General features: G+C 35.0%; 3 protein-coding genes across 3 annotated transcripts in view; 2 read left to right on the top strand and 1 right to left on the bottom strand.

Moving 5' to 3' along the window:
• Positions 1-26,091, bottom strand: part of LOC136806980 (B9 domain-containing protein 1-like) — a 34,769-nt gene that overhangs the window by 5,731 nt on the left and 2,947 nt on the right. The gene's annotated exons all lie outside the window — the stretch shown is intronic.
• Positions 3,001-4,475, top strand: LOC136808098 (uncharacterized). The gene has a single exon (XM_067064660.1). The coding sequence runs from the start codon at positions 3,001-3,003 to the stop codon at positions 4,162-4,164; it is 1,164 nt and encodes a 387-aa protein (XP_066920761.1). The 3' UTR covers positions 4,165-4,475.
• LOC136808082 (metabotropic glutamate receptor 4-like) lies at positions 17,157-24,566 on the top strand. The gene is made up of 5 exons (XM_067064659.1): positions 17,157-17,294; positions 21,232-21,339; positions 21,577-23,367; positions 23,631-23,827; positions 24,122-24,566. Exons 1-5 carry the CDS (start codon positions 17,157-17,159, stop codon positions 24,564-24,566), a joined length of 2,679 nt encoding a protein of 892 aa, XP_066920760.1.

Genomic DNA, 26,091 nt, shown 5'->3' with positions numbered 1-26,091 from the left:
TTTTTATAATATTATTTACTATTCAGTAAATATTATATTGTCATGTTGGTTTTGATTAGTCTTTTTGTACTATTTTGTTTCGTACTAACGATAAATAAAGAATAGAAAAAATAAAAATATTATACCAACAACTCTGTTTGTTCCAAGTTTTTCAGATAATTCGAAATATTTCACGAAAAATTTAACATTAGATAGAGACTAGCATTTTGCACGGGATTTTGCACTCAGCCAGGCTGTTTTTTTGTGCAAAATTATCAAAAACTAATTATTTTATCGTGTTATTAATCCGAGACATGTTTAAGTAATGGTTTTTAAACAATTTCATTTAATTGAATCGGTGGGGCTTTTTTTGGTGATTCCTAACATATTCCTGGACCTCTGTGTAAAATTACAGCTCTACACCATTTTTGTCCGGGTAGTTATGCAATTTTACCTGATTAATTATTTGTTTTTTGACACTTAGATAGACCATTCCCGAGATGTTGCTATTTTTTTATGGTTTTCAAATCACAACAAAATTTATTTATGATTGTATTATAGAGACGAATCAATCCTGAAAATTTGAGCTCAAAATCTCTTTTCTATCACTGTATATGGCTATGTTTATGCATGGTCAAATGTCTAATAAAAATCGAAACATACAGCCCGGCCTCGTTTTCATTTAATTCTATTGTTTAAAACAAAAGTTTAATTCAAAATAACTCAAAAACCGGAAGAGCTTTTTAGATAATTCTTTTTTTATTTGTTTTTCGATCGCCGGAGGCGGTTTCTTTCATAGTGGTACGCTAATCTCGTTTTGCCTTGGCTTATTTATACTTTGTCTACCATTTACTTTCGGTTTTTTTAACTAGATTACCCAGGTGTTTCTCTTTTTTTTCCCCATAGTGTGCAAGGGGGTTCCAGGTCCCACCTAAAAATTTAGGTCCCACCTAACCCTAAAATTCCCACCCTCAATCCAAACTCCCAGATCCCAGCTAAAAATGCTATCCCCACGAAAAATTATACTAATTCGAGGAACTAAACAAAAATTCTTACTGTTTAATGATAAAAAGGAGAAAAGTTTAGTATAGCAAAAGAATTATTTATAGAATATGAAATTTAGAAAAAATTATAATTAAATTGGAAATAAGAAAAAACTAACATTAACTTTTATCAAAACACCAAAAATCCCACCTAAAGAAATTAATCCCCACCTTAGCTTGTTTCTCCCACCTAAAACCTGAAAATTTTCAAATCCCACCTGGAAATTTCCGACCCGAAACATCAAACCCCCCCCATTATTCTGGGGGGGGGGTTGCACACTATGTAATCCCTGAATGTCTTTTATTCGGAATTGAATAATCAAGACATGAAAAATGACTATATTGTAATCTGTTTTCAATGAATAATCTAAAATGTACTGGAGATGACATGTTTATCTGGTACATGACATGTAAGCGTTAATAATGTGCACGCGCTCTTTCGCGAGCGTGGTGTTAATCTGGCACCCGATGTAGAAATTTTCTTCCGACACGCTAAAGCTCTGAAGGTCGGGAAAATTTTCAATATTTTCGGGATATTGGCCCGCTCCTTTAGAGCTTTAGCGTGGGCGGCCGCCAATACGCCATCGGAATATCAGATAAGCGTGGTGCGTGATTGCGTGATGGAAGGCGGTCGTTTCAGTGTGGTTTACATCCACACTGTGACATAGTTATTTTTTACAGATTTTTATTTTACCAAAATGAAACACTCAAACATTGTAACAAAAAAGTCGAAAAAATCTCGAAAATTAATTAAAAAAAAGGCCCACCTCTTTACTAACTTAGAAAGATCAAAGAAATTCGCGCCGCTAAAGCTTAAGAGACTACACGTTTTTTATAAGAGCATTCAAAATTTTTGAAGCCTTTGGATGTTCCTAACTTCTTGAGTTTTAAAGATTGTTCCAAACTAATCGAGGGTTTCAACACGTTGAAGATTGATGATTTTTAAAAGTAGTTTAATCGTTTGAAGAATCAAAAAAATCTTTTTGCACGTTGTTTTTTATAAGAACAAACTATATAAGAACATAAGGCTTCGATGGCCAAAGTGTTGAGAACAAGTTAAGAACATTTTAAGGCTTTGCGGACTTAAAAGCAGCCAACTTCTTAGGAAAAGAGGCAAAAATACAGACTAAATGGTGAAATCAAGAACATGTTAAGAACATTTTTAGGCAAATCGAAAAGTTAAGAGCATCCGAATTTTGGATGTTCTTTAAAAGAACACGTGTATTTGCTCAAAACGATTCATTTTTACCCAATTTTAGTCGCTATTTGTCTTTGTTTTTATTGGAGGCTTTTAACGCGGCGTTGAAGATTGATGATTTTTTTAGCCTTTCTTGATCGCTTGAAGTGTTAAAAAAAGTAGTTTTGCGTTGTAAGTTGTTGATCAAAATTCTCTTTGCCAGCTTCATAAGATCAAAGAAATTCGCGCCGCTAAAGCTTACCAAATGCTCCCAAAAACCTAGTTTCTCAATATGGTCTGAACCCTTACTTTAGATGAATTAGCACTTTCGAGGGTGATTTTGATTGATGGATCGGAGTGTACTCAGTGGGTAGATGATTCTCTTTACTAACTAAGCAAGATCAAAGAAATTCACGCTGGTAAAGCTTTAAACATCATATTTTGAAGCCTTCGGGTGTTCTTAACTTTTAGGGTCCATTAACCTTTAAAATGTTCTTGACTTGTTCTTAATATTTTGGCCATCTAAACCTTTTGTTCTTATATAAAAAACGTGTACACAAAAAAGTTATACTGCGGTAACAAAAGGTTTCATTGTTTTTTTTTCTCTCGGCAGTATAACTAAAGTCAATGTTAGATGAAAATAAGCAAAAAGAAAAGGTCTATTTCGCCATTGTCATTCATACAAGCCATAAAAGCCGATGCAGCTACGAATTCGTTAAATAATAAGATTCGAGGTCGTCAGTGTTCTAGGCTTTTTCATCACAAGAAGATACAGCTCGGTGTCTCCAAACATCTCCAGCGATGTCCAAAGAAACGGTGATAAAAAAAAGCACTGAGCTTGGTATTTCTGTGCTTATTGTAATAGTCAATGCTGTCGAGATCTGTCTCATTAAACGTCGAAGAAACAAGAAAAATTTGGAAACTGTACTTTTGAGTTTGTCAATAGCTGACCTTCTTCATGGAATCTTGAACGGCGCATTTCAACTGGTTCAAATTTACGAGGTCTCAAAGTCGAGTTGGACAAGTGTTTTCATCATAATTGATGCCAAACTATTCTTCATGTTGGTTTCAATTTTCCATCTTCTTCTCATCGGAGCAGACCGATTATTCGCAGTTGCCAGGCCTTTTCAACACAATACGGTGGTTACAAAAGGAAAGTTATACCGGACACTCTTTCTGGTCTGGGTTTTGTCGTTTATAGGCTTGGGCTTGTTTAAAATTTACGACGAACAGCTCCCAAAAGTGCACGAGAAAAAGCCTTTTGGAGTGATTTCATATCAAAACGTATCTTGGAGAATTGAAAACACATCGCAATACAACACAACACAGACGTCGAAGGAAACTGCTCGACTGGTTAATGAAACAACTCTCTATTCGTTGGTACAACCATTTGATGTCCACCAAGACCGGGAGAAAAGTGGAAGAAAAAGCACGTCACCTCCACCACCACTTCCACCACCAGGTAGAAAAGGTAGAAAAGGTAGAAAAGACGGAAAACCTCCCCCACCACCACCACAAATAATGAAAAGAATCACCACAAAAGAAAACCTCCTTGCTTATTGTCTTATCGTTGCTGCCGTCTCTCTGGTCATCATGTATTCCGCCATCATATATTTTGTCCGAAATGCTCAACAAGAGCATATCCGACGAAGAGTCAGTTTGCTTAGTGTCCTCGTCCCAGCTTGTTTCATCGCTTTCACGTTACACTATGCAGTAATGAGTTTGTCATCAGACGACAAAACATCCTTTCTACCCAATGTTCTCCTGCTGACAAACAGTGCTGCTAATTCCTTCCTGTATTTCTTCAAAGACATTTGTAAATGTAGAGAACAAAAAAGAAAGACAACACAAAAACAGGTCAAGGTTTCAAACGGTGAAAGCAAAAAATCAACATCAGACATGAAGGCAACTTCAACTGAACACATTGAACTACAAGTGACATCTCATTCAACCAAGAAAAAATGATATCTCTAAAGTTGTCTTGTTTTGTTTTCACTTGAATTAGTCTCTAATCATCAATATTGTTTCAAGGCTAAATAAATGCCCGACCCAACTTATCACGCCAACCGGATGAATTATCAACGGATTTGTGATGACATCATTTGTTTAAATTTTGTTTGAAATACATGATATGCACCAATGCAATGACTTCACGAAATTATGCAACTTTTCTGTTGTTTTTTTCCCACCCAATACATCTTTTTCTATTGTTTAAGTGACGTTTTGAGTGTAAAATTTTAAAATTTCTCAGAAGACTCTCCAGTGGTGCATATCATGAATTGCCATTATTGCATTGCATTATTCATCACATTCTAAATAACACAAAAATTGCTATGCAATGTGCTCATTTGATAGAGCATATATCTAGCCTTGAAACAAATTTAATGATTAGAGATTAATTCAAATGAAAAAAAAAAAGACAAAATATCAATACAGAAAGACGTGATGATTTATAATTGAATTACTTTGAAAAATTAGTGCCAAGTAGTGTATACTATGGTCTAAATAAATAATAAACACCATTCTTTTTTTTTCTGTCCAACTAAATAATTTGTAGATAGATAATTATGGGGACAATACACGTCTTTTTATAAGAACATTCAAAGTTTTTTAAGCCTTTTGAGTTTTAAAGCCATAAAATGTTAACATGTTCTTATTTTCATCATTTAGTGATCATTTTTGTCCATTTTCCTAAGAAATCGGGTGTTTCAGAGCCTGCAAAGCCTTAAAATGTTCTTAATATCATGACCATCGAAGACTTATATTCTTATAAAGTTTGTTCTTATAAAAAAACGTGTACATGAACTATGGTATCCTTTCTTGTTTATAGTTTAGTTATTATATCTAATCACAATTGATGTTTGTAGGCTTGTAAATTGTTAACAATCACATTTGGTTATTTAAAAGATCATACACAGACTGTATGACTGAATAAGATATAAAGTCTCTAAACATTGATGACGCTCCTTACTGATCTTTGGTGGCCATGCAGAATTTGGCGCCCTTTTGAGACATTTTTTGCTTCATTGGTCAGCCTAAGCTGAGCATTCAAATAGGTAAAATTTTCTTCCATCATCAGCATCATCATAAGAAGGCAAAAAAAAATCCGATTTTCCGATCTCACTTTGATTTCTAAACTTTCTTCCGATCGGGTTAACTTTTTGCGTACTTTTAGCGTGCGTTGTTTTTACAGATCATAATGTAGTTTCAAGATGGCGGCGGCGCGGATTTTTTTTCCGTCAACGAACGAAGACCTACGCTAGCGGCCGAATACCTTTAAAACTTTAATGCGTGGTTTTCCAGCGGCCGAAGACCTACGCTAACGGCCGAAGACCTACAAATTTAATGTGCGATCAGTTTTCAGCGGCCGAAGACCAACACAAACGGCCGAAGACCTGCAAAACTTAGAAATTTGAGAATCTAAATCTGAGCCAGCGGACGAATACCTTTCTTTGCCGCATGAAAGTTTTTCGCACCAAACTGCCATTCAAGCAATAAATTTTTAATATTTCGTGAAATAAATTATTTTTGTGATAAGTCACATGAAAACATAATGGTACTCGGTAGCACATTTCCTACGAAATTCACCTAGAAACTCAGCATACGCTTGTGATGGAGTCATACCAGATTCAAATAGCTTTTTGATATAATTTTGCGTTTCCTCTGAAATTAATTTAAAGCTTAAAGCATGAAGAGAATTCACGGGGTGATTGTGTTTATGCTCTATATCTATGGTACATCTAAATGGAGTTGGTTGTTCATTAGAATCACTTTTAAGTATCTTAACCGACATCTGAAAGGGACAAAAAGTATTCCTGAATCTTTTGGTTGGTTTCTTCTCCAATATTGACTTGACATCTCTTGTCTTTTCGTACCTTGTGTTCGTGGTAGCATCTATAAAACACTCGCTCCGAATAGATACTCATCTCAGGTGTTCTTTTTTTGGGTCCTAATTTTCAAGGTTTCACCCGTGTATTTTGAGTAGGTTTCAATAAAATTTTTGAGATCTGTGCTGAAAGATATATCACATTTTATCTCAATATCAGTTTCATGATTTTCATCACAAGAAAATGTAACAATTTCGTACTTTGATTCGATTTCCTCAAAAATATCAGCAATCAAATCCCTCTCCATGTTTACAAGAGTACCATTATGTTTTCATGTGACTTATCACGAAAAGAATTTATTTCTCGAAATATTAAGAATTTATTGCTTAAACGGCAGTTTGGTGCGAAAAAATTTCATGCGGCAAAGAAAGGTATTCGTCCGCTGGCTCAGATTTAGATTCTCAAATTTCTAAGTTTTGCAGGTTTTCGGCCGTTTGTGTAGGTCTTCGGCCGCTGAAAACTGATCGCACATTAAATTTGTAGGTCTTCGGCCGCTGGAAAACCGCACATTAAAGTTTTAAAGGTATTCGGCCGCTAGCGTAGGTCTTCGTTCGTTGACGGAAAAAAAATTCGCGGCGGCGGCTGAAGCGATAGTCAGATGTGATAAGTTAGTGTTGTACCAAAGTATCTCCAGTGTAAATCTGTTGCAAGCTTCAATTTCTGTCATTTATTTTTTTAACTCGGCAAATCAAACACATGATTTTCATCAAGGGGATTCTTTTTCTATATCCTTTGAAGGTTTAAAGCCGTTTGCTCAAGTTTTTGTTTATGTTGAATTTTCTGATATATACTTTTTATTGCTGCTTTTTAATAGTTTTTGCAATAAAAACATATATTTTTTTCTTGTTTGCCTCTAGGGGAATTGATGTTGTTATAATGTTATTGGGATTTGATAAAGTTTACAAAAGTACAGCTACTGTATAAATTTGATATAAAGACTGGATGCAATCGTGCTTTTTTGGACTTGGACGACGTGTTTGTGATAAAGGCGAATCGCAAAAAACTGTTTGGTTCCCGTCATTTCTACTTTAAAAAGTGGGAGTCGTTCGGCCGGTCAGTCGAAAATATTTTTCTGTTAAGAAGCAGCTATACATCTTGTTGAAAGGGAATTCGTGTGGACTGATCTGAATTTTAAAATTGAGAAAACGTGGATAAATTGTTATGGTGTTTTCGGTTTACTCTCCATTAGCATGCGGCTCTCTACTTCGATTTGAAAACTTTTAAACACAGAGCGTGCAGAGGTCAACAGTGGAAATCCAGCAAAGCAGCGGAAAAGCTTTCCGACTCTCCAGCTCGTAACCGTAAATCAGATGACGGGAACCAAATGATGAATGATATCACATCTCCTATTATTGGACTTGCAAAATTATGACAAATGGTCTTTGGAATTTGATCATTTATATTAATATTAATATATACAGTTCTTGTTGAAATTGATCAAACTATTTTTCACGTAGTTCCGGACGCAGATTGTGTTTTTCTAACCTTTTCTAACCTTGGCGCACATTTTGACTGAATGATGGAATGGAATGAATGGTGATAACAGTTTATAGATATCTCTTATCAGACTTGCAGAAAGCGGGCTCCCGTCAAGTTACACAACATGCTGTGCACACTCTCGTCACAACTTGCACAGCCATAACAAACAGATCAATCTGGTCTTCATTTAACATTGTTTTAAAGTTTAAAAAACACTGCCAGTGCTTGGCACAGAAGAGAGGACTCCCAGTTGAAATTAATTGCTACACCGCTGCCCTGTTGAATTTATTTATTATGGTTGTGTGTTTATTCCGCCAAGGCGGTAAATCAATCGCCCAAATTCATAGACCAATCAAAAGCAAGTTTAAAGCAAAACGGGGGAAAATGAGCTTCCCGCATAGTTGTGAATTTTAAGTTTTGCTTTCGATTATCATTTGCGACCAGCAAAGTCTTCAAGATGGTTGTGAGCATGTTGTGTAACTTGACGGTTACTAAACTAGACTGGCCATCCATATAGTACGTACACAGTGAAGGGGGAGAGGGGGTTCAGCAAAAGCGTACATCTATTGTTTAAACAAAGTCATTTCTATTGTTCTCTGCGTACAAGGGGGAGGGGGTGTGAAATATTTGGAAAATCTTTGCGTACGTACTATATGGACAATGCTAAAGAGAAGTATACTTGAGCTTCTCGGGGGGGGGGGGGGGTTGGAGGAGCTCTCAGGCTTGTTTTACATAATTTTAAATCAAGTTATCAAATGTTTCACATTTTGTACATTATTCAACATATTTAGTCTACTCTGTTTCAGTGCATCTCTTACATCTGTTAACCCACTTATTAAAGCTATCTAGCTAAGCTCTATTGGCTGACCTTCCAGCCTCGGCTGGTTTATTTTTTAATTTGCTTAAGAATACAAACAATACAAACTAAGTACAAACATAAACACAAAGAAGAGTGCGAAATTTCCTTTGTGGTACCACCATTGAAAGCAAAAAACATCAATTTATAACTTTATAATACACATTTTTTTTTAAGAAACACACTTTTAAGAAACACGAGGCTCAGAATGCCTAAAAACTAAGAAACATCTAAGAAACATGCTGAGGCTGAGAATGAGAAAATAACATTTTTTTAATTCGGTTTTTTTTAAGAACTTTCCAATCCAGCCTTCCATGAGGCTGATTATGTCAAAAAGTTTAGAAACATGTAAGAAACATTTAAGGCTCAAAAGGCCGATTTCTTAAGAAACATTGAGGCTGCTTGGTAAAACTAGTTAAAAAAAAACGTGTAACAGAAAAAGATTGTTCCGTTGATTTTGAAAAACTTAATTTTACGGAAAACCCTTGTCACACCCCTGAGTCTGTGGCCCGGTCAGATCCACCCCGGTGAGTAGCCCGGTGAAAAAATGCCTAAAAACAGGCCAAATTTTGTCCCCGGTGGAAAATTGGTAACTCCGGTCAAAAAATAATCAAAAATTTGAACCCAGTCAAATTTTAGAAATTTATAGTTGAGACCCGGTCAAATATCATCCTTTTTAGGTCACCCCGGTCAGAAAAAGGGAAATGCTTATCGCCCTGTACCGAAAAATTGAAAAATTGAATCCAGATGTTTATTGGAGTTATTTTTTTATCAACCTATTTCAATGCTTCCAGTGAGTCTACATTCTAAATACAAGGTCAATCTGAAGAGTAGTTCAAGATTTATGGCTAGTTTTCTGTTTAATTAAATCATGCGAAATTAAGATAGTTTTGCCATGAAGGTTGCAATGCCCATAATATGTGAAAATGTCGAAATTAACAAACTAAAATGTATTTTTTTTCCAATGAATACAGGTATATGTACCACAAAACCCACAGGTACCTCAAAACCAACAATTTTATTTCAGGAGTTCTAGAAAAATCTAAAATGTTTTTATTAGCATAACTTTTTAAGATTATGTTGGTATAATAGTTTCTTTATTATTTAAAACAAAATTGAGCATTATTGGTTGGGTAAAAGTTTTTTTATCAAGATTTAACGGGTCGGTGGAAAACATGGATCCCATCCATGGACTACTCCATTGGTGTACCTGTTGGAGTACCCCGATATAATTCACAGACCAGAATGGGAAAACTCGTTTCTTGAATTACAGACCAACGATAAAACGAGTTCCAAAATAAAAGTTAGATAAATCTTAAGGGAAGAAATTTTCGCTGGAAGATATTTTTGGCGGAAATTATTTTCGCGAATTAAAAAAAATTATTTTACTTTCCTAATAGAACAAATGTCATTGGCTGAAAATGACGTAATCTTTCAACCAACCAATCAATTATCGCCATACTAGCCCGTGTTATCTTATGAAAATAGAAAACAACAGGCTTGATACTAATCCAAAACGGAAAATCGGGAAATTAGTCTGTCTTTCTTTCATCTCTCTTTCCTCTGGTCTGCAAAATTTCTACTCAAATCGATTTTTAATGCATCGAGAGCGCTAGACAATATTACTGCGGCGATCTTACTGACAAAATAAAAAACTTCTAATTTCTAGATTCTCATTATGTTATTATGTTATGGAATCACTTGAATTTCAAATAGAAGTCACCTACACAACTAAAGAAATCAGTAATTCTATTATTTTCAAGCTCTAGGGCATAAAAACTAGGGTACTCCAATAGGTACACCAATGGAGTAGTCAATGGATGGGATCCATGTTTTCCACTGACCCAGATTTAACGCTAGAAATCTAACTTCAAAATTTTTGATTTTTTTCAAAAAATGGTCAGATAAGTCACTTGCTATTGACTAACCTATCAATCTTTCGTTTTCTATTACCTCTAGGCATAACACAAATGTAGGAAAAAAGTCCTAAGTGCTGTAAGCAACGTGTTCATTTTAATTGCTCTCAAAAAACTCACTTTTAAATTGTGGGTTTTGAGGTACAAATGAGAAAAATTGCGAGTTTTAGAATTTTTTGATGTCAAACACAAAAATATTTTTCTATTTCTCAAACATACTTCTGAAATACAATTGTGTGACACATTTTCAAGAAAAACTATGCAAAAATACTACAATAATGATTAGCATATATAACTCAAAAGCTTAAAAAAAAGTATGGATTATAGTCCAGTAGAAATTCGTCCATAATAGGGTCAACCTAGAAAAAATTATTATAAAAGGTTTCTATATACCGTTGGAAAGATAATTTTATCAGCTTTCAAATGAGGGGTAGAGTCAATTTTTTTGTCATAGGGAAAAAAGTTATGGACTAAAGAGTGAAAGGGGGTTTTCTAAGCAAAAAGCAGTGACCCATTAAAAATGTCAATTTTAAAAGTTTTTAAACAGCTAATTTTGATGGTTCCATCTGTTAGAGCTGGAAGAGTAGATGTCCAAAATGGGGTCATTTGTAAAATTTGGTCAACCAGACCCTGAGAAAATAGCCATAATGGCTGAAAAATCGTAATTTTTAATGCTGACGTCAACACTTTAAAAATTAATTTCAGCACTCAAAACCACTTTCAACGGATGCGTCTCGAAGAGTACTATCGAATACAAGTATAGTTTGTTTAGGTACCATGGCTAGATCTTGAGATATTTTCATTTCAAATTTTGATGACTCAGCAAAAAACCATCAAAATCTCTCAAATATGCTGAATCAGCAAAATTTGAAATGCAAATATCTCAAGAACTAGCCATGGTACCTAAACGAACTATACTTGTATTCGATAGTACTCTTCGAGACGCATCCGTTGAAAGTGGTTTTGAGTGCTGAAATTAATTTTTAAAGTGTTGACGTCAGCATTAAAAATGACGATTTTTCAGCCGTTATGGCTATTTTCTCAGGGTCTGGTTGACCAAATTTTACAAATGACCCCATTTTGGACATCTACTCTTCCAGCTCTATCAGATGGAACCATCAAAATTAGCTGTCTAAAAACTTTTAAAATTGACATTTTTAATGGGTCACTGCTTTTTGCTTAGAAAACCCCCTTTCACTTTTTGGTCCATAACTTTTTTTCCCCATGACAAAAAATTGACTCTACCCCTCATTTGAAAGCTGATAAAATTATCTTTCCAACGGTATATAGAAACCTTTTATAATAATTTTTTCTAGGTTGACCCTAAATTCTACTGGACTATTATTACATCATATTTACTAAAGCTAGGCGGTTTAGTCCTAATACTTCTTTGTTAAACATATTTTCAATTGAATCATGATCTGGAATGTTCATTTTTTTCCTCAAATGGGAATGACCTTTAATGGCCCATCTATGATGTCATGAACTGGGAAAATGCTTATATCTGGAAGATGGTCTGGGGTGTCTTCAAGAACCTTGCCACTCCCAACTTTAGGCTTTAGACAGTGCAACTGAAGTGAGTTAACAGCGCCATCTTCATATTTTAAGAATCTCTTCAACAAACGACCAATATACAACCTTTTTGTTTTCTTGATGGTGTAGATAGCAGCATACCATCTACCAGTGACTTCAGTCTCTTTTGTTGGCGATGCCAGGCCTTTCAAGCAATTCTTGAGTTTTTGGATATCACTTTCATCATCAGTTTCATCTTTGGACATTTGTATTATTTTCTTTCTAAATAAATATTTCTTAAACTTCTTACATTTTAAACAGAACAATAAACCAGCCGAGGCTGGAAGGTCAGCCAATAGAGCTTAGCTAGATAGCTTTAATAAGTGGGTTAACAGATGTAAGAGATGCACTGAAACATTTGATAACTTGATTTAAAATTATGTAAAACAAGCCTGAGAGCTCCTCCAACCCCCCCCCCCACGAGAAGCTCAAAGTATACTTCTCTTTAGCATTGTCCATATAGTACGTACGCAAAGATTTTCCAAATATTTCACACCCCCTCCCCCTTGTACGCAGAGAACAATAGAAATGACTTTGTTTAAACAATAGATGTACGCTTTTGCTGAACCCCCTCTCCCCCTTCACTGTGTACGTACTATATGGATGGCCAGTCTGGGTAAATAAATTTTGTAGTTTAGTAACCGTCAAGTTACACAACATGCACACAACCATCTTGAAGACTTTGCTGGTCGCAAATGATAATCGAAAGCAAAACTTAAAATTCACAACTATGCGGGAAGCTCATTTTCCCCCGTTTTGCTTTAAACTCGCTTTTGATTGGTCTATGAATTTGGGCGATTGATTTACCGCCTTGGCGGAATAAACACACAACCATAATAAATAAATTCAACAGGGCAGCGATGTAGCAATTAATTTCAACTGGGAGTCCTCTCTTCTGTGCCAAGCACTGGCAGTGTTTTTTAAACTTTAAAACAATGTTAAATGAAGACCAGATTGATCTGTTTGTTATGGCTGTGCAAGTTGTGACGAGAGTGTGCACAGCATGTTGTGTAACTTGACGGGAGCCCGCTTTCTGCAAGTCTGATAAGAGATATCTATAAACTGTTATCACCATTCATTCCATTCCATCATTCAGTCAAAATGTGCGCCAAGGTTAGAAAAGGTTAGAAAAACACAATCTGCGTCCGGAACTGCGTGAAAAATAGTTTGATCAATTTCAACAAGAACTGTATATATTAATATTAATATAAATGATCAAATTCCAAAGACCATTTGTCATAATTTTGCAAGTCCAATAATAGGAGATGTGATATCATTCATCATTTGGTTCCCGTCATCTGATTTACGGTTACGAGCTGGAGAGTCGGAAAGCTTTTCCGCTGCTTTGCTGGATTTCCACTGTTGACCTCTGCACGCTCTGTGTTTAAAAGTTTTCAAATCGAAGTAGAGAGCCGCATGCTAATGGAGAGTAAATCGAAAACACCAATTTATCCACGTTTTCTCAATTTTAAAATTCAGATCAGTCCACACGAATTCCCTTTCAACAAGCAGTCCGTCACAAACAGCGATATTTCGAGAGCACGGAAGCGCTTCAAAACACCAGCTTTTTTGGAGTTTTGTCTCGTTTACCCAAACGCTTCAATCTCGCGTAGGCTTATGGGTCAAGACTAGAACCCCCAATACGAGACATTTGCCTGACCGAAAAAAAATCATCATCATCAAACTTGTTAATTATCAGAATCATTTACTCACTGGAAATACGCAACTTTCTGAAGTTTTTTTTTTTTCGGTTGTGCTTCATTTTAAAAATAACGAAGATGAAAAGTTACCATCAATCCCGCGAGTAAAAAAAAGTATTCCGACTAGTCTACGAAAAGTGCGCTCACGCGGCGAATAGAATATCTCGCAAATTAATATATGCATAAAACTGACGGAATCCTTTCTTTTTTATGCTTAGGTGACGTCACCATCGATCCTGACTTGACAATGGAGAACCAAATTTGGCAATGCATAATTATTACGAGCGGCCGAGAAAGTTTGTGTGATGCAAAAATTGCGCGATAAACGAAGCCCTAGAAAAACGCCCACTGAAAATTGAAACTAGGAATTTATTGAATAATTCACTGATGAAGTATCAAAATTTTTGTTTTTTGTAATTATTATAAATTCATAATTTTTAAATACTATTTTTTGAAAATCAATGGACAATTAAAAGTGAATTTAAGCTGATTGGGTGGATATATTGGGCGGACGGGCGTTTTGCACGTTCCGAGATCGGAAATTAAACGAGAGTAAAAAACGGGGGCGTCTTAGTAATAGTAATTCATTATTTTATTTTTTTTTCGCGAATGAAAAATGAATTTTTGATTTTTTAATTAAGGATATAATAATACAATATATTATATTTGATTGTCAATGCCAAGAGATATTTCTTTACTTTGCGAATAATCTTGCTTCGCCACTTTCCCCCGGATTGTTTTAGTAGACACTTCGGTCACGTAAATAAAAACACGTGTATATGTTGAAGCCGACTGTGGACTGACCGAAATTGCAAATTACATAAATTATTGTAGAAGTGAATGCTTTAGAGGAATGTTTGGGAAATCAAAAAGACCACTTTTGTGAGAATGTTGAATTTTGTTTATATGGCGGTTTGTGACAGACTGACAAGATGTATAGCTGCTTCTTAACAGAAAAATATTTTCGACTGACCGGCTGAACGACTCCCACTTTTTAAAGTAGAAATGACGGGAACCAAACAGTTTTTTGCGATTCGCCTTTATCACAAACACGTCGTCCAAGTCCAAAAAAGCACGATTGCATCCAGTCTTTATATCAAATTTATACAGTAGCTGTACTTTTGTAAACTTTATCAAATCCCAATAACATTATAACAACATCAATTCCCCTAGAGGCAAACAAGAAAAAAATATATGTTTTTATTGCAAAAACTATTAAAAAGCAGCAATAAAAAGTATATATCAGAAAATTCAACATAAACAAAAACTTGAGCAAACGGCTTTAAACCTTCAAAGGATATAGAAAAAGAATCCCCTTGATGAAAATCATGTGTTTGATTTGCCGAGTTAAAAAAATAAATGACAGAAATTGAAGCTTGCAACAGATTTACACTGAAGATACTTTGGTACAACACTAACTTATCACATCTGACTATCGCTTGAGCCGCCGCCATCTTGAAACTACATTATGATCTGTAAAAACAACGCACGCTAAAAGTACGCAAAAAGTTAACCCGATCGGAAGAAAGTTTAGAAATCAAAGTGAGATCGGAAAATCGGATTTTTTTTTTGCCGTCTTATGATGATGCTGATGATGGAAGAAAATTTTACCTATTTGAATGCTCAGCTTAGGCTGACCAATAATATAAGAAGAAAACTAATAAAGTGAAAAATAAATGAAATTACAGTAACAAAGAAAAATAAATTTGTGTTGCAATTTTGCGATTACTTTTTAAACTTGAAGAGCTTTCCATCATAACCCTAGGAACACATTTAAGATTGTTTATATGTTTTGTTTATATGTTTTATATGAGAATATTTTACGCATATTCAATGTACTAGACTTTAAAGCGTTTGGGTTTCATGTAATTTCACTGAAAACTGCTGAAAAATTGAATGGGTCGTTTGATACACGTATTCGCTAGCAGAGATATTTTTTTGCATTAGATTATGTATTGGAAAAAAAACATTTTAGTTTGTTAATTTCAACATTTTCATATATTATGGGCATTGCAACCTTCATGGCAAAACTGTCTTAATTTCGCATGATTTAATTAAACAGAAAACTAGCCATAAATCTTGGACTACTCTTCAGATTGACCTTGTATTTAGAATGTAGACTCACTGGAAGCATTGAAATAGGTTGATAAAAAAATAACTCCAATAAACATCCGGGTTCAATTATTCAATTTTTCGGTACAGGGCGATAAGCATTTCCCTTTTTTGACTGGGGCGATCTTAGCCAAATTGAGGTTTAGTATTATAAGCAGGGAGTATAAAAAACATTAGAAGAATTTGAGGCTTAAAATAACAATAGTAGTCATATAGCATCGAAAGATTTTACTGGTCTTTATATAAAAAAAATGTACCCCAGTGAAAATTTACCTCAAATTTTCCAACCCGGCGACTTTTTTCAGTCAAAAATCTGCCCCGGTGAAATCCTGTTATTTTCTTAGCCACCCCGGTGAGCTTTTAAACTCTACCGGGTTACTGAGACAGGGGTGTCTGAGATAAATCAGCCCTTTTACCGCCCTTGATTTTACGGGTCAGAACTGCGGATTTTTACAAATCGATTCAGTCGATTAAGTACGAGTATGTTTTCGAAAACCCAGATAAATGCAATAGGGAATCACCATCAACTCTTTCTAGACTGTGCAAATTGATTAAATCAATTTTTTCATTCTTCTACTAATTGCCCCCGCAAGAGCGCAGCGACGAGGAGGCACTCATACCATAGTTTCACGCATAGATATTGGACTGGAATCTCAAATTTTTGCGCGTTTTGTTTTGTCGCGCAAGCCTACCCGTAGTTAGTATCTTCCGTGAATGTTCGGTTTTTTTCCGGGACGGCAGTTGCTAGCCTAAAAACTTTTTTTCTTTATAATAGCAGGCGCCGCGGGCATTTTACTCAGCTTTCGATAGTCTAGCAAGCTAGACGACTAATTCAGACATATTAGAAATAAAGCAAAAAAGTAAATTTTAGTCGTCTAGAAACCTTTGTGCACTAACTCCAAACAAAAAAAAAAATGTCAATATCGCAATTAAAATTTTTTCCCGCTCAAAAAAAATTCTTGAAAATAAAATGTGTGTGGATTTGTGTGTTAAAAATGTCTCATTTGAGTTGATTTTATTTTGAGAGTTTGTTGTTGCTTAAGAAATTGTTTTCTCGCTACGCAAGTTTCTGCGTAGCTAGGCCCGGTATCTATAAGGCTGGAACACCGGATTCTTCCAGTCGTTTATACAAACTAAATCCCGTATCATTATTTGTGTTTATTATTAGTATTACATGCATTATAAACGACTCCAGTCTAAGCTTTCGACAGTAGATTTTATTCCGCTTGTAGAATTTTGCCCGATTGGTCAACATGCAGGAAATGGAATGGAGAAGTTTCTGGAAGTTTTTTTTTAATTCAAGCTCTCTCCTCCTGTTGCAGTCAAAATACTTGACACAATTTACTTTTGACTTTCGGATTAAACAAGATATATACATATACCCATCAGTGAATTTGCTGACAGTCAAATTACAATCTGTCTTCTGTCTTAGAATATGGACAAAAGTGATTATTGTATGTTTGTGGTTGAATTGGTAGCGAAATTCCACTGTCTAAATTTATTCGACAATCGTCATTCAACATACTCTACTCCCAACAAAATGCTTAAAGATCTGTGTTATGGTACTTCGACAGTAAGTACAAATATTTTTTTCTTTGTGTACTTTTATAAGACTTGGTTTTATTAATCTTTTATGTTTAACCTGTGTTCTTATATTGATACTTACTAGGCACTATTTGGGAAATTATTATCAAAGATTGAAAGAAACTTTTGTGAACTATTTTTGAGGAAATTTCAGTACACTCACCATAATATATAGGCGGTCATCAAAAAATTGTTCTATTCGCGTCACCCGCCCGCCCGCAAAAAAAATCTGGGAAAAGCAACAAATGTTCTTTTAAAGTATAGCTTTCTTCTCAATTGCTCTGACGACCATCGAAAAATTGTTTTGCTCGCGTTACCACCCGCCCCTGAGTTACTGGCGTGATAAAAAAAACCTGGGAATGTTTTTGACCGCCCGTTTGCCGCATGCATTTTTAACACCCGTTGCGATGTGAACAGAGCATTTTTTCGATGACCGTCATATCTAATTTCATGTTTCTTATTTTCCCTTTAAGCTTTTTATGAATGAGGATTCGTTTACCTTGACAACGCAATATTACCTCGTTTATTGCTACTATTACCACGTTACGTCATGATTTTCCATCCTTCTAAACGATATTGCTGTTACAACTGCAAGTGCAAGATAACTGGCATATCTTTTTAATGTAAACAATTTTATCAATGAGATCCCTTATCATTGCTTTGGAAAAAGTCCTGAATGTACGCTATTTCCTGTTAATACCTGCTTCCTGCTCATCAATATTGCCTCGTTACTGATACTATTACCATGTTACGTTCTATCATCTTCCATCCTTTCCACGACGCTGTTACAGATTCTAGATTACTGGTAAATCCATTTAATGTAAACAATTTTGGATCACGATATCCTTTGTTAAACCGTTGGAAAAACTCCTAAGTACATTGTTACCTGTCAATTTTTGGTTCCTGCTCGTTATGTTTCTGGCTCATAGCATTTCTTATGCTGTTTGGTTCTACTATGTTTCATTTATATTTCAAATTGGTTGAAATAAATATAGTTGCATGTCTTTTGACTGGTTTAGTATCTGTAACTGTCTGTAATTGATTTTACCTGAACACTTTTCCTAATGAACGTTTTAAGATTCGTATTTTATTCTTTGTACAAAGTAATTCACATTTTTAGAAAAAAAATATGTTTCATTTATGTTAGCTTATTCATTGATATCTCAAAGAAAATGCTGTTGAGAAGAATCATTCTAACCATTCCAAATCATTTCCAAACCTTTGCTATAAAGCATTAAAAAGCCTTAATTAGCATTAATTAGTTTTTAGAAGCATTTGTACTAGCGGGTGGCAGTTAGTGAAAGCTATGGCTAGTGTGTAAAATATTCATCTAGCTGATCACTCCAGATTAAAGGGCTTCCCCAGGGGCTGGCGTGACACGTGAATGAGCCTTTTTTCTGACGTAAATACGTGAATTGGACTTTTTTAGCGCGTGGATACGTGAATTGAGATATCAGCATGAACGTGAAATGCAAATCATTGTCTAAAACAACTCTAAAAATCTATAAAAATCTAAGACCTAAATCTGTAAAGCTTTCTTGCTCGCATCGCTTGAATAGTCTTGGATTAACTTATTGTCATATTAAATTATTGTCATGGTAAAGTCATTCAAAATAATCAAAACATATAACATTAAAATCATCAAAGATATCTAAACAAATATTTTCGTTATTTTTCTGAGGGCGTATTTTTTCATTTTTAATGACGATTTTTATAATTTTTGTGACTGCATCCAACGAGAGCGTTTTTAGCCAAAAACAAAAGAGTCTAGAGAAAATTTTCTCCGTCAGCGTTTAATAATGGTTGTCTCTCCGCAGTTACTACAATACAATACACAAAATGATACCGCGTTAACTTAGAGACTTAGAGGATTTCAATAATTCGCAAAAGTAGGTAGTTCTAAAACATCTTGTATGCATGCAGCATCGAACAATTAAAAAATAATTCTCATAGATAATGATGCACATGATGCGTTTTCAAGCAATCTAGGCATTCTAAATTTTAAAAGTTTTCTTATGGCTGAAACTCTTGGAACGCCGTACCAGGTACGGCAGGTACGTCGCTCGCCGTACCAGAATGAAGAAGTAGCTCCTTGGATAGTAAAAATAAGTTATGAAAAGGGGGTATAGGAAACTTTTTACACCTAATGCCCTTCAGAAAATGCAGATAAATCTGTGACTTTAGAGGATGGGTAAAAGATATAGCATCTGAAAGGTCAACCAGTATTTTGGGAAACATATGAGAAATATGAGAAACAGCAAAAAATCTTGGAATTCCATTCCTATCAGCTCGAGTTTATAACAAAAAATTAACATTATATATAAAAAAATCTTCACTGAATCAGCAAAAACGGCAAATTCTGTCATTTTTTTGCAAAATATAGGAGAAGAATACCTTTAAAGCTTAATATTTTAAGTTTCAGTTTAAGCTGTTTTTCTAAAATGAATGGAACTATTTTCAAAAGAGATTTTTTTTCAGAAACTTGATGTTGATTAAGACGTTGTTAAATCAAAGAAAACACAAATATGTTCATAGTTACTCCCCCTATTACCACTGGGCTTAATAACTTGATTTTAACTACACCTACGTTTTGGGGGCCCCAAACCTGCGTTTTGACAACCAGGGGTATACTGTAAAAATTTTATCAAATAAATTTATGCCCAAAACCCTCTAAATTACATTTCCAAACTATGGTCAAAATTTTGTATTCATAGCTTGATACAATGAAAGTTGATTAATTGGAACATATACATAGGTGGGTGTGTTAGGATCCCAACGGACTGATTTATGCACAGTATAATAATTAACAGTTTTTAATTAAATATTATTTCCCTCTCTTCAAAACCCCCTGCTTTAAATCTTAATACCCCTATGTCTAAAATTTTATTATGTGATACAGGGCGTATTAAAAGATTCTTTAGGTTCAGAATGATGATATTTAGGATAAAGAGGAGAACTTTGTATAATTTGATAAAAGAGTATACCCTTCCAAAGTTTCTCAATGATGAAAATGTTATCAAGTTTACATTCATGGTTTTTATGATTATTGCTTTAATCTGTTTAGTTTGTAAAATACACGCTTTTTTATAAGAATGCAATTTTCACCATGGATATTCTCGACTTTTGGGGGGAAATCCTCCTAGAATATTCTTAACGGTATTCTTTAAGGTTCGGCTCAAAATTCAGTTTAACATGAGGTATATACTTAAAGCAAGAAAGTTACAGCCTCTAGAAAGAAGCTCTTTGGATTCGAGAAACCCTGTTCTTTACTGTTTTTTCATTTCTTAATGGGGTCTTCAATGGGCCACCCTCGAGAGGCTGCGAATTTTCATGAAATATTTCTACATGATAAAAAGTTCATTCAAACAAAAAACTTTTGAGCAGTACCCAAAGACCTTCCCGGTATTGAAATAGCCAATTCAGAATCTTTTTGTTCAAAAATATGAATAGTCTCACTTGATCGAAAAAAATTTATTCTGAAAGAAGTTTTCAACATGTTTTGCCGAAATTATTGATAGAATAAAATCTTATATTGAATACAAATTCAATCGAATATCGAATGATTTGAATGAATCACGTTTTCAACACGAATAAAGAATTCACTTCAGAAAAAAGATTTAATCAATAAAACGCTGGAATCAAATGTTTTGTAGCTTTAGTGGCAAAGTCTCGTTACGAGAAAGCTTCGAATTTTCTGATGACACTTCTATGAAACACTTTATTTGACTAACATAAGGCTAGTTGCGTATTAACAATCACTACTAGATCAAAAATCATTGATTAAGCCCATGTTCAATGTTTTTCATTGACTGTCAGCAACTTTTATGGACTTTCAAATACAAATTATTGACAAAAAATACTTAATATTGACTGTTAGTCAATTTTCTTGAAAACTAAATGAATATATTGACGGTCAATATTAACAGTCAATTTTTTGCATTGACTGTTTATTACTTGTATTGACAGCTGGCAACAAAACAATTGACAGTCAATACAAAGCATTGACTGTAAAAAAGAAAATATTGATGGTCAATGTAAACAATTTGTTGTCAATAGTTTGCAATTGACGGTCAATAAAAACTGTTGACAGTCAATAAAACTTGCTGACAGTCAATGAAAAACATTGAACATAGGCCTAGTCAATGTTTTTTGATCTAGTAGTGAATGTTTCAAACATCAATCGACAGTTTAAAGAACAATATTAAAAATATTGAGTATTTTCAGAGTTCTCATGCTATTTGAACAAAACGTTGTGAATATTTTGATTGCTATTGAAACCGACCACCATGAAACAAAGCAATGAGAGACCTTCAACATCTTTGTTTATCATTTGGGTGATTACAGCAGAAACACACAGCCCTGGCATAGTATGTTCACTCAAATGTCAGGGACTGGAATTTTTGAACCACACGACACATGAAGCCTTACCAGAGCTGAAAGAACCAATATCAGGAGTGACATTTCTCAAACATGGAGAATTAACAATGCAGTTATTTTCATGGAACTATTGCAAAAAAATGACTAGGTATGGAATGACGGTTGCCTTCACTGCAAGATACGCATTGGAAAGGCTCGAAAAAGACTTCAATCGATCTTTTGGCTTACAGATCGATACTAACTGTAATCAACCTTCAAGGACAATGTCTTTAGCCTTCGAAACTGTTTCTTATTATCAAGAAGACTCCTTTTGCAAAAAGGGATATATAGCGCATTGTCCAGAACGCATGATGAGAAATAACACTTTGAGTAAGAAGCGAATCTTTGGTGTTATTGGTGCCCGTTCAAGTTTTGAAACACGTTCCCTAGCTAACATTTTGGCTGTACATAACATCCCGTTAGTGAGTTGGCTTGCTTCAAGTGAAAAGTTAAGCCAAGACAAGGATGGTTTGAGATCATTCTTCAGGACCATAAAGCCCGACGCTAGGGTGGAAACCATTTATAAAATGATGAAAGCATTTCAATGGGAATATGTGGGATTCATAGGATCAAAAGACTCATATGGCCAAGGAGCTTTCGAAACTCTACGAGCAAAGTTCCCCGCCAATGACAGTGGATGTATTGCCTACCATAAGTTTATTGACGATATAAAAGGTACAGACGTGAATGATATTGAAGATATTTTCCAGTCACTCAAAAAGCATCCGAAACTAAAAATTATTATCACCTTTGTCAAAACAAATACACGGATCGAATTGATGGCCAGGAACACATCATATATTTGGATTAACTCTTTATCCAGTATCGTTCCAAAGCTACACGCTGAAAATATGACACTGCACATGCGCAACGCAGAAGGTCAGGCTGTTGGCTTCACGCATAATAAAGGAACGTCAGATTATACCTTGACCGAATTCATTTTCAAAACAATTCGAGAAGAATATTCATGCAATGAATGGATTCGGAATTACATCCATAGACATTATAATGGCTGCAACGTGACCGATATTCAAGGCGACAACATCTATTGTGAAAGTACAAACCAAACTATATCATTAACACGCTTGGTCAAAGAATTCGATTCGTTGAAATTTCATAGTAATCTTCTTATTGATGCTGTATACGCGTTAGGATCTGCATTGCATCATGCTTGTGGTGCACAGTCGGACTGCCAACCAATTGATATTGTTCAGAAACTGCATAACATTTCCTATCCAAACGCTAATGGGGAGATGTCTAAATTTGATGAAAAAGGAAATCCATCAAAATTTCATTCAGATTTTACTCTTGTGAAATACAACAGAGAAACTCACAAATTGGAGGTCCAATCATTCGGTCATTGGAATGGGTCAAATGATATTGAAATAAACACTAAAGGCACCGTTTGGGATGAAAGGCACCAGGAGATTTCAAAACAGCAATGTAGCAAAGACTGTTTGTCCGGCACTATAAGACGCTATCTCAAGACAAGACCATGCTGTTGGTATTGTTCAAAATGTAACGGTATTAAAAACTACACAAATACAACCAATCAGAACGAATGCAATCAATGTCCAAAAGGATACCATACTGAAGATAATATCAACTGTATTCAACAATATACGTCGATCTTAATGATTTGGCTGGTAAATCTGTGTTTTATTTCAGCACAATTTGCTTCATTTTTGGTACTATTGTTGTTGGTTTATTTTACAAACACAGACGCCTCGCAACAATGGAAGACCATTTTCCATATATTTATGACTTGATATGCATCAGCATCGTTTTCAATTATGTGTTCGCTATTTTTCAAATCGTTGAACCGACTGAAGGAGCATGCATCATACGAACCTCGTTATTTTTTTTATTACTACAAGCTTTCAGTATGTTTCTATTATTGATGACTCAGCAAGTTCACACAGCTCTCAAAGAGTACGCTGGCATGATGTTCAAAGGGAATATTTTGTCGACAAGAATAATGTTCATTTCGTTTGTAATGTTGGTACAGATCGGCTCCTTGGCGTATAAGTTTGGTGCTGATGTGAAGCTTTGTAACCAAGGACTGCAGTCACAAGTCTGTATAGAAAACCCCAGTAAAGACAATGGGTTTGTTATCAAAAAATGGTGCTTGGTGAAAACGACATCTATGAGCTTGATTCTGTTTTGTGTACCGACCATCCAGTTGGCTTTCGCGTCCTTTTTCGCTTTTCGTGAACGTAACCTCAAACAAATTTTCTACGAGCGTCAGTTTTTAACTTTTGGCTGTTTGAACGTTTCTTTACTTTTGATAGTTTTTGCATTGGGGTATGTTTTTATTAGTAGTTATCATGATTTCGTGTTGGTATGCTTTGGTAACCAACTCACTGGCGTCCTTTTTCTGGTTTGTTTCATTTTACCCAGGATCTATGTTGGTGTTATGAAAAGCAAACACGGTGAACAAGATGTCTCTCAACATAACACTAGCCTTCTACATAAAAACAATGAAAGCCGAGAATCACCATTGCCTACAAATCAAATAAGAGAAACTTCGATGGTTAATACTCCGAATGATTTGTGTCAAGAAAATATTTCATCGAATGACGAATCTAGGGAGTATGTAACTGTCCCTGGAACGTATATTTATGAAGCAGCAAATCATAACGAAACTTTACAGCAACAATCATACTGTGACAGATCTAAGCATCCAAGAAATCTCACAAATTTAAAAAGCATCAGTGAACAAGTCAATGGATTACGCTGTAGCACCAAGATGATGGACTCAAAAATATCATATAGCAAAGATGAGAGTGAAACGACATCGGACTTGTCTGGTAGTGATGAACTATTTAAGACGATTTATGATTGACAATTTCTTTCAACAGCACGGCAAATACTGAATTTCTTAACGGAAAATCTTAATTTTACAGGGGGGGGTCAGGGTCCAGGATACCAACCCAGGGCCCAAAAACCTGACTTTTCGAGATTTGAAAGTAGTAGACACCACCACCCCCTAAATTGGTATCAATACCAACTTGAAAATCCCTATTTTTCTGAAAAAGGGGGACCCCCCCTAAATTGGCAATCAGTAAAAATGCAAAAAGTTATATGCATAAGATACTGCATACAAGGGACGCTAAACAGAATCTGTAGATGTTTTTATTCAAAGAACATTCCTCTTATGAATCACTTATATTATGTACCACACTTTAGACTCCTGAAATGAAAACAAGTTTTTCTCATTCTAACACAACGTAAATTAAGTTTTTTGAACTAAATTGGCAAAAGGTATAAAATTCATAAAAAAAGTTGATAAACTAGACTAGATAAAAATTTCATTGTATTAGGCACTCCTAGAGTCTTTGTAACATTATCCAATATGATGAGCGCCAGGGGGGGGGGGGGTACTAGGCAAAATGGATGATGGGTAAGTGCGGACGGTAAGGGTCGGTTTTTTCACCTTTCAAAGTCTCTCTAAGGGTCGGAAAAATCAGAAAGTTTTAAATTAGTCTCTCTAAGGGTCGGAAAATTCAGGAATTTTAGGAAATTTTTTGATTTCCAGAGAAAAAGTTGTAATAAAGTCTCTAAGGGTCTGACTTTTTTCAAAAATCGAAAAAAAAATTCAAAGAGTCTCTATGGGTCACCTTTTCAGCAAAAATCAGTCTCTTTAAGGGTTGGTTTTCAGAGGTCCTGTTCCTACATACCCCTCATTCGCCAACCCTAGTACCCCCCGGATAAACGTTATATGCACAGAAAAATTTTATCACGACTAAAAAAGATCTGCTAAGGCTTGATTCAGTTTGTTCAACTCTAGTTTTGAATGAATTTTGGTTGATTGAAAGGATTGAGAGAGCAGCAAAAGTTAAATAAAAATTTAATTTCAATTATAGAATGAAGAATGCTTTTATATGGAATCAGGGTATAGTGTAAACGATTCAAATAAGTTTTTATACTTACATTATACAACATTTTAAGTCAGATACCAATTTCAAATTCAGCATAAATTAAAAAAAGGGGGACCCACCCCCTCATTTTGGTAGCGATACCAACTTGAAGATTCCCTAATTTTCAAAAAAAGGGGGACCCACCCCCTCATTTTGGTATCGATACCAACTTGACTTTTTGAAATTTGGAAAAAAAAATTGACACCACCCCCCGGCCCTGGGTTTGGTATCTGGATCCTGACCCCCCCCTGAATTTTATCAATATTTTTTTTTCAAAGGACAAGAACACTTTATTATACCAAATGGTAAAATCACTCTAAATTACATTATTTTTCCCTTTCTTAGAACTCAAGTGAGCCGTATAAAGTTTTTATTTATCTTCCAAGATCCAAATACTTACACAAGTTTTATGAGATTTAGAATCGACTTTGACCTAGTCATTTTGAAAGC

Source organism: Clytia hemisphaerica, unplaced genomic scaffold (assembly GCF_902728285.1).
Source record: "Clytia hemisphaerica strain Z4C2 unplaced genomic scaffold, Clytia hemisphaerica genome assembly, whole genome shotgun sequence".
Lineage (NCBI taxonomy): Eukaryota > Metazoa > Cnidaria > Hydrozoa > Leptothecata > Clytiidae > Clytia > Clytia hemisphaerica.
This window is presented reverse-complemented; position numbering and strand designations above follow the sequence as displayed.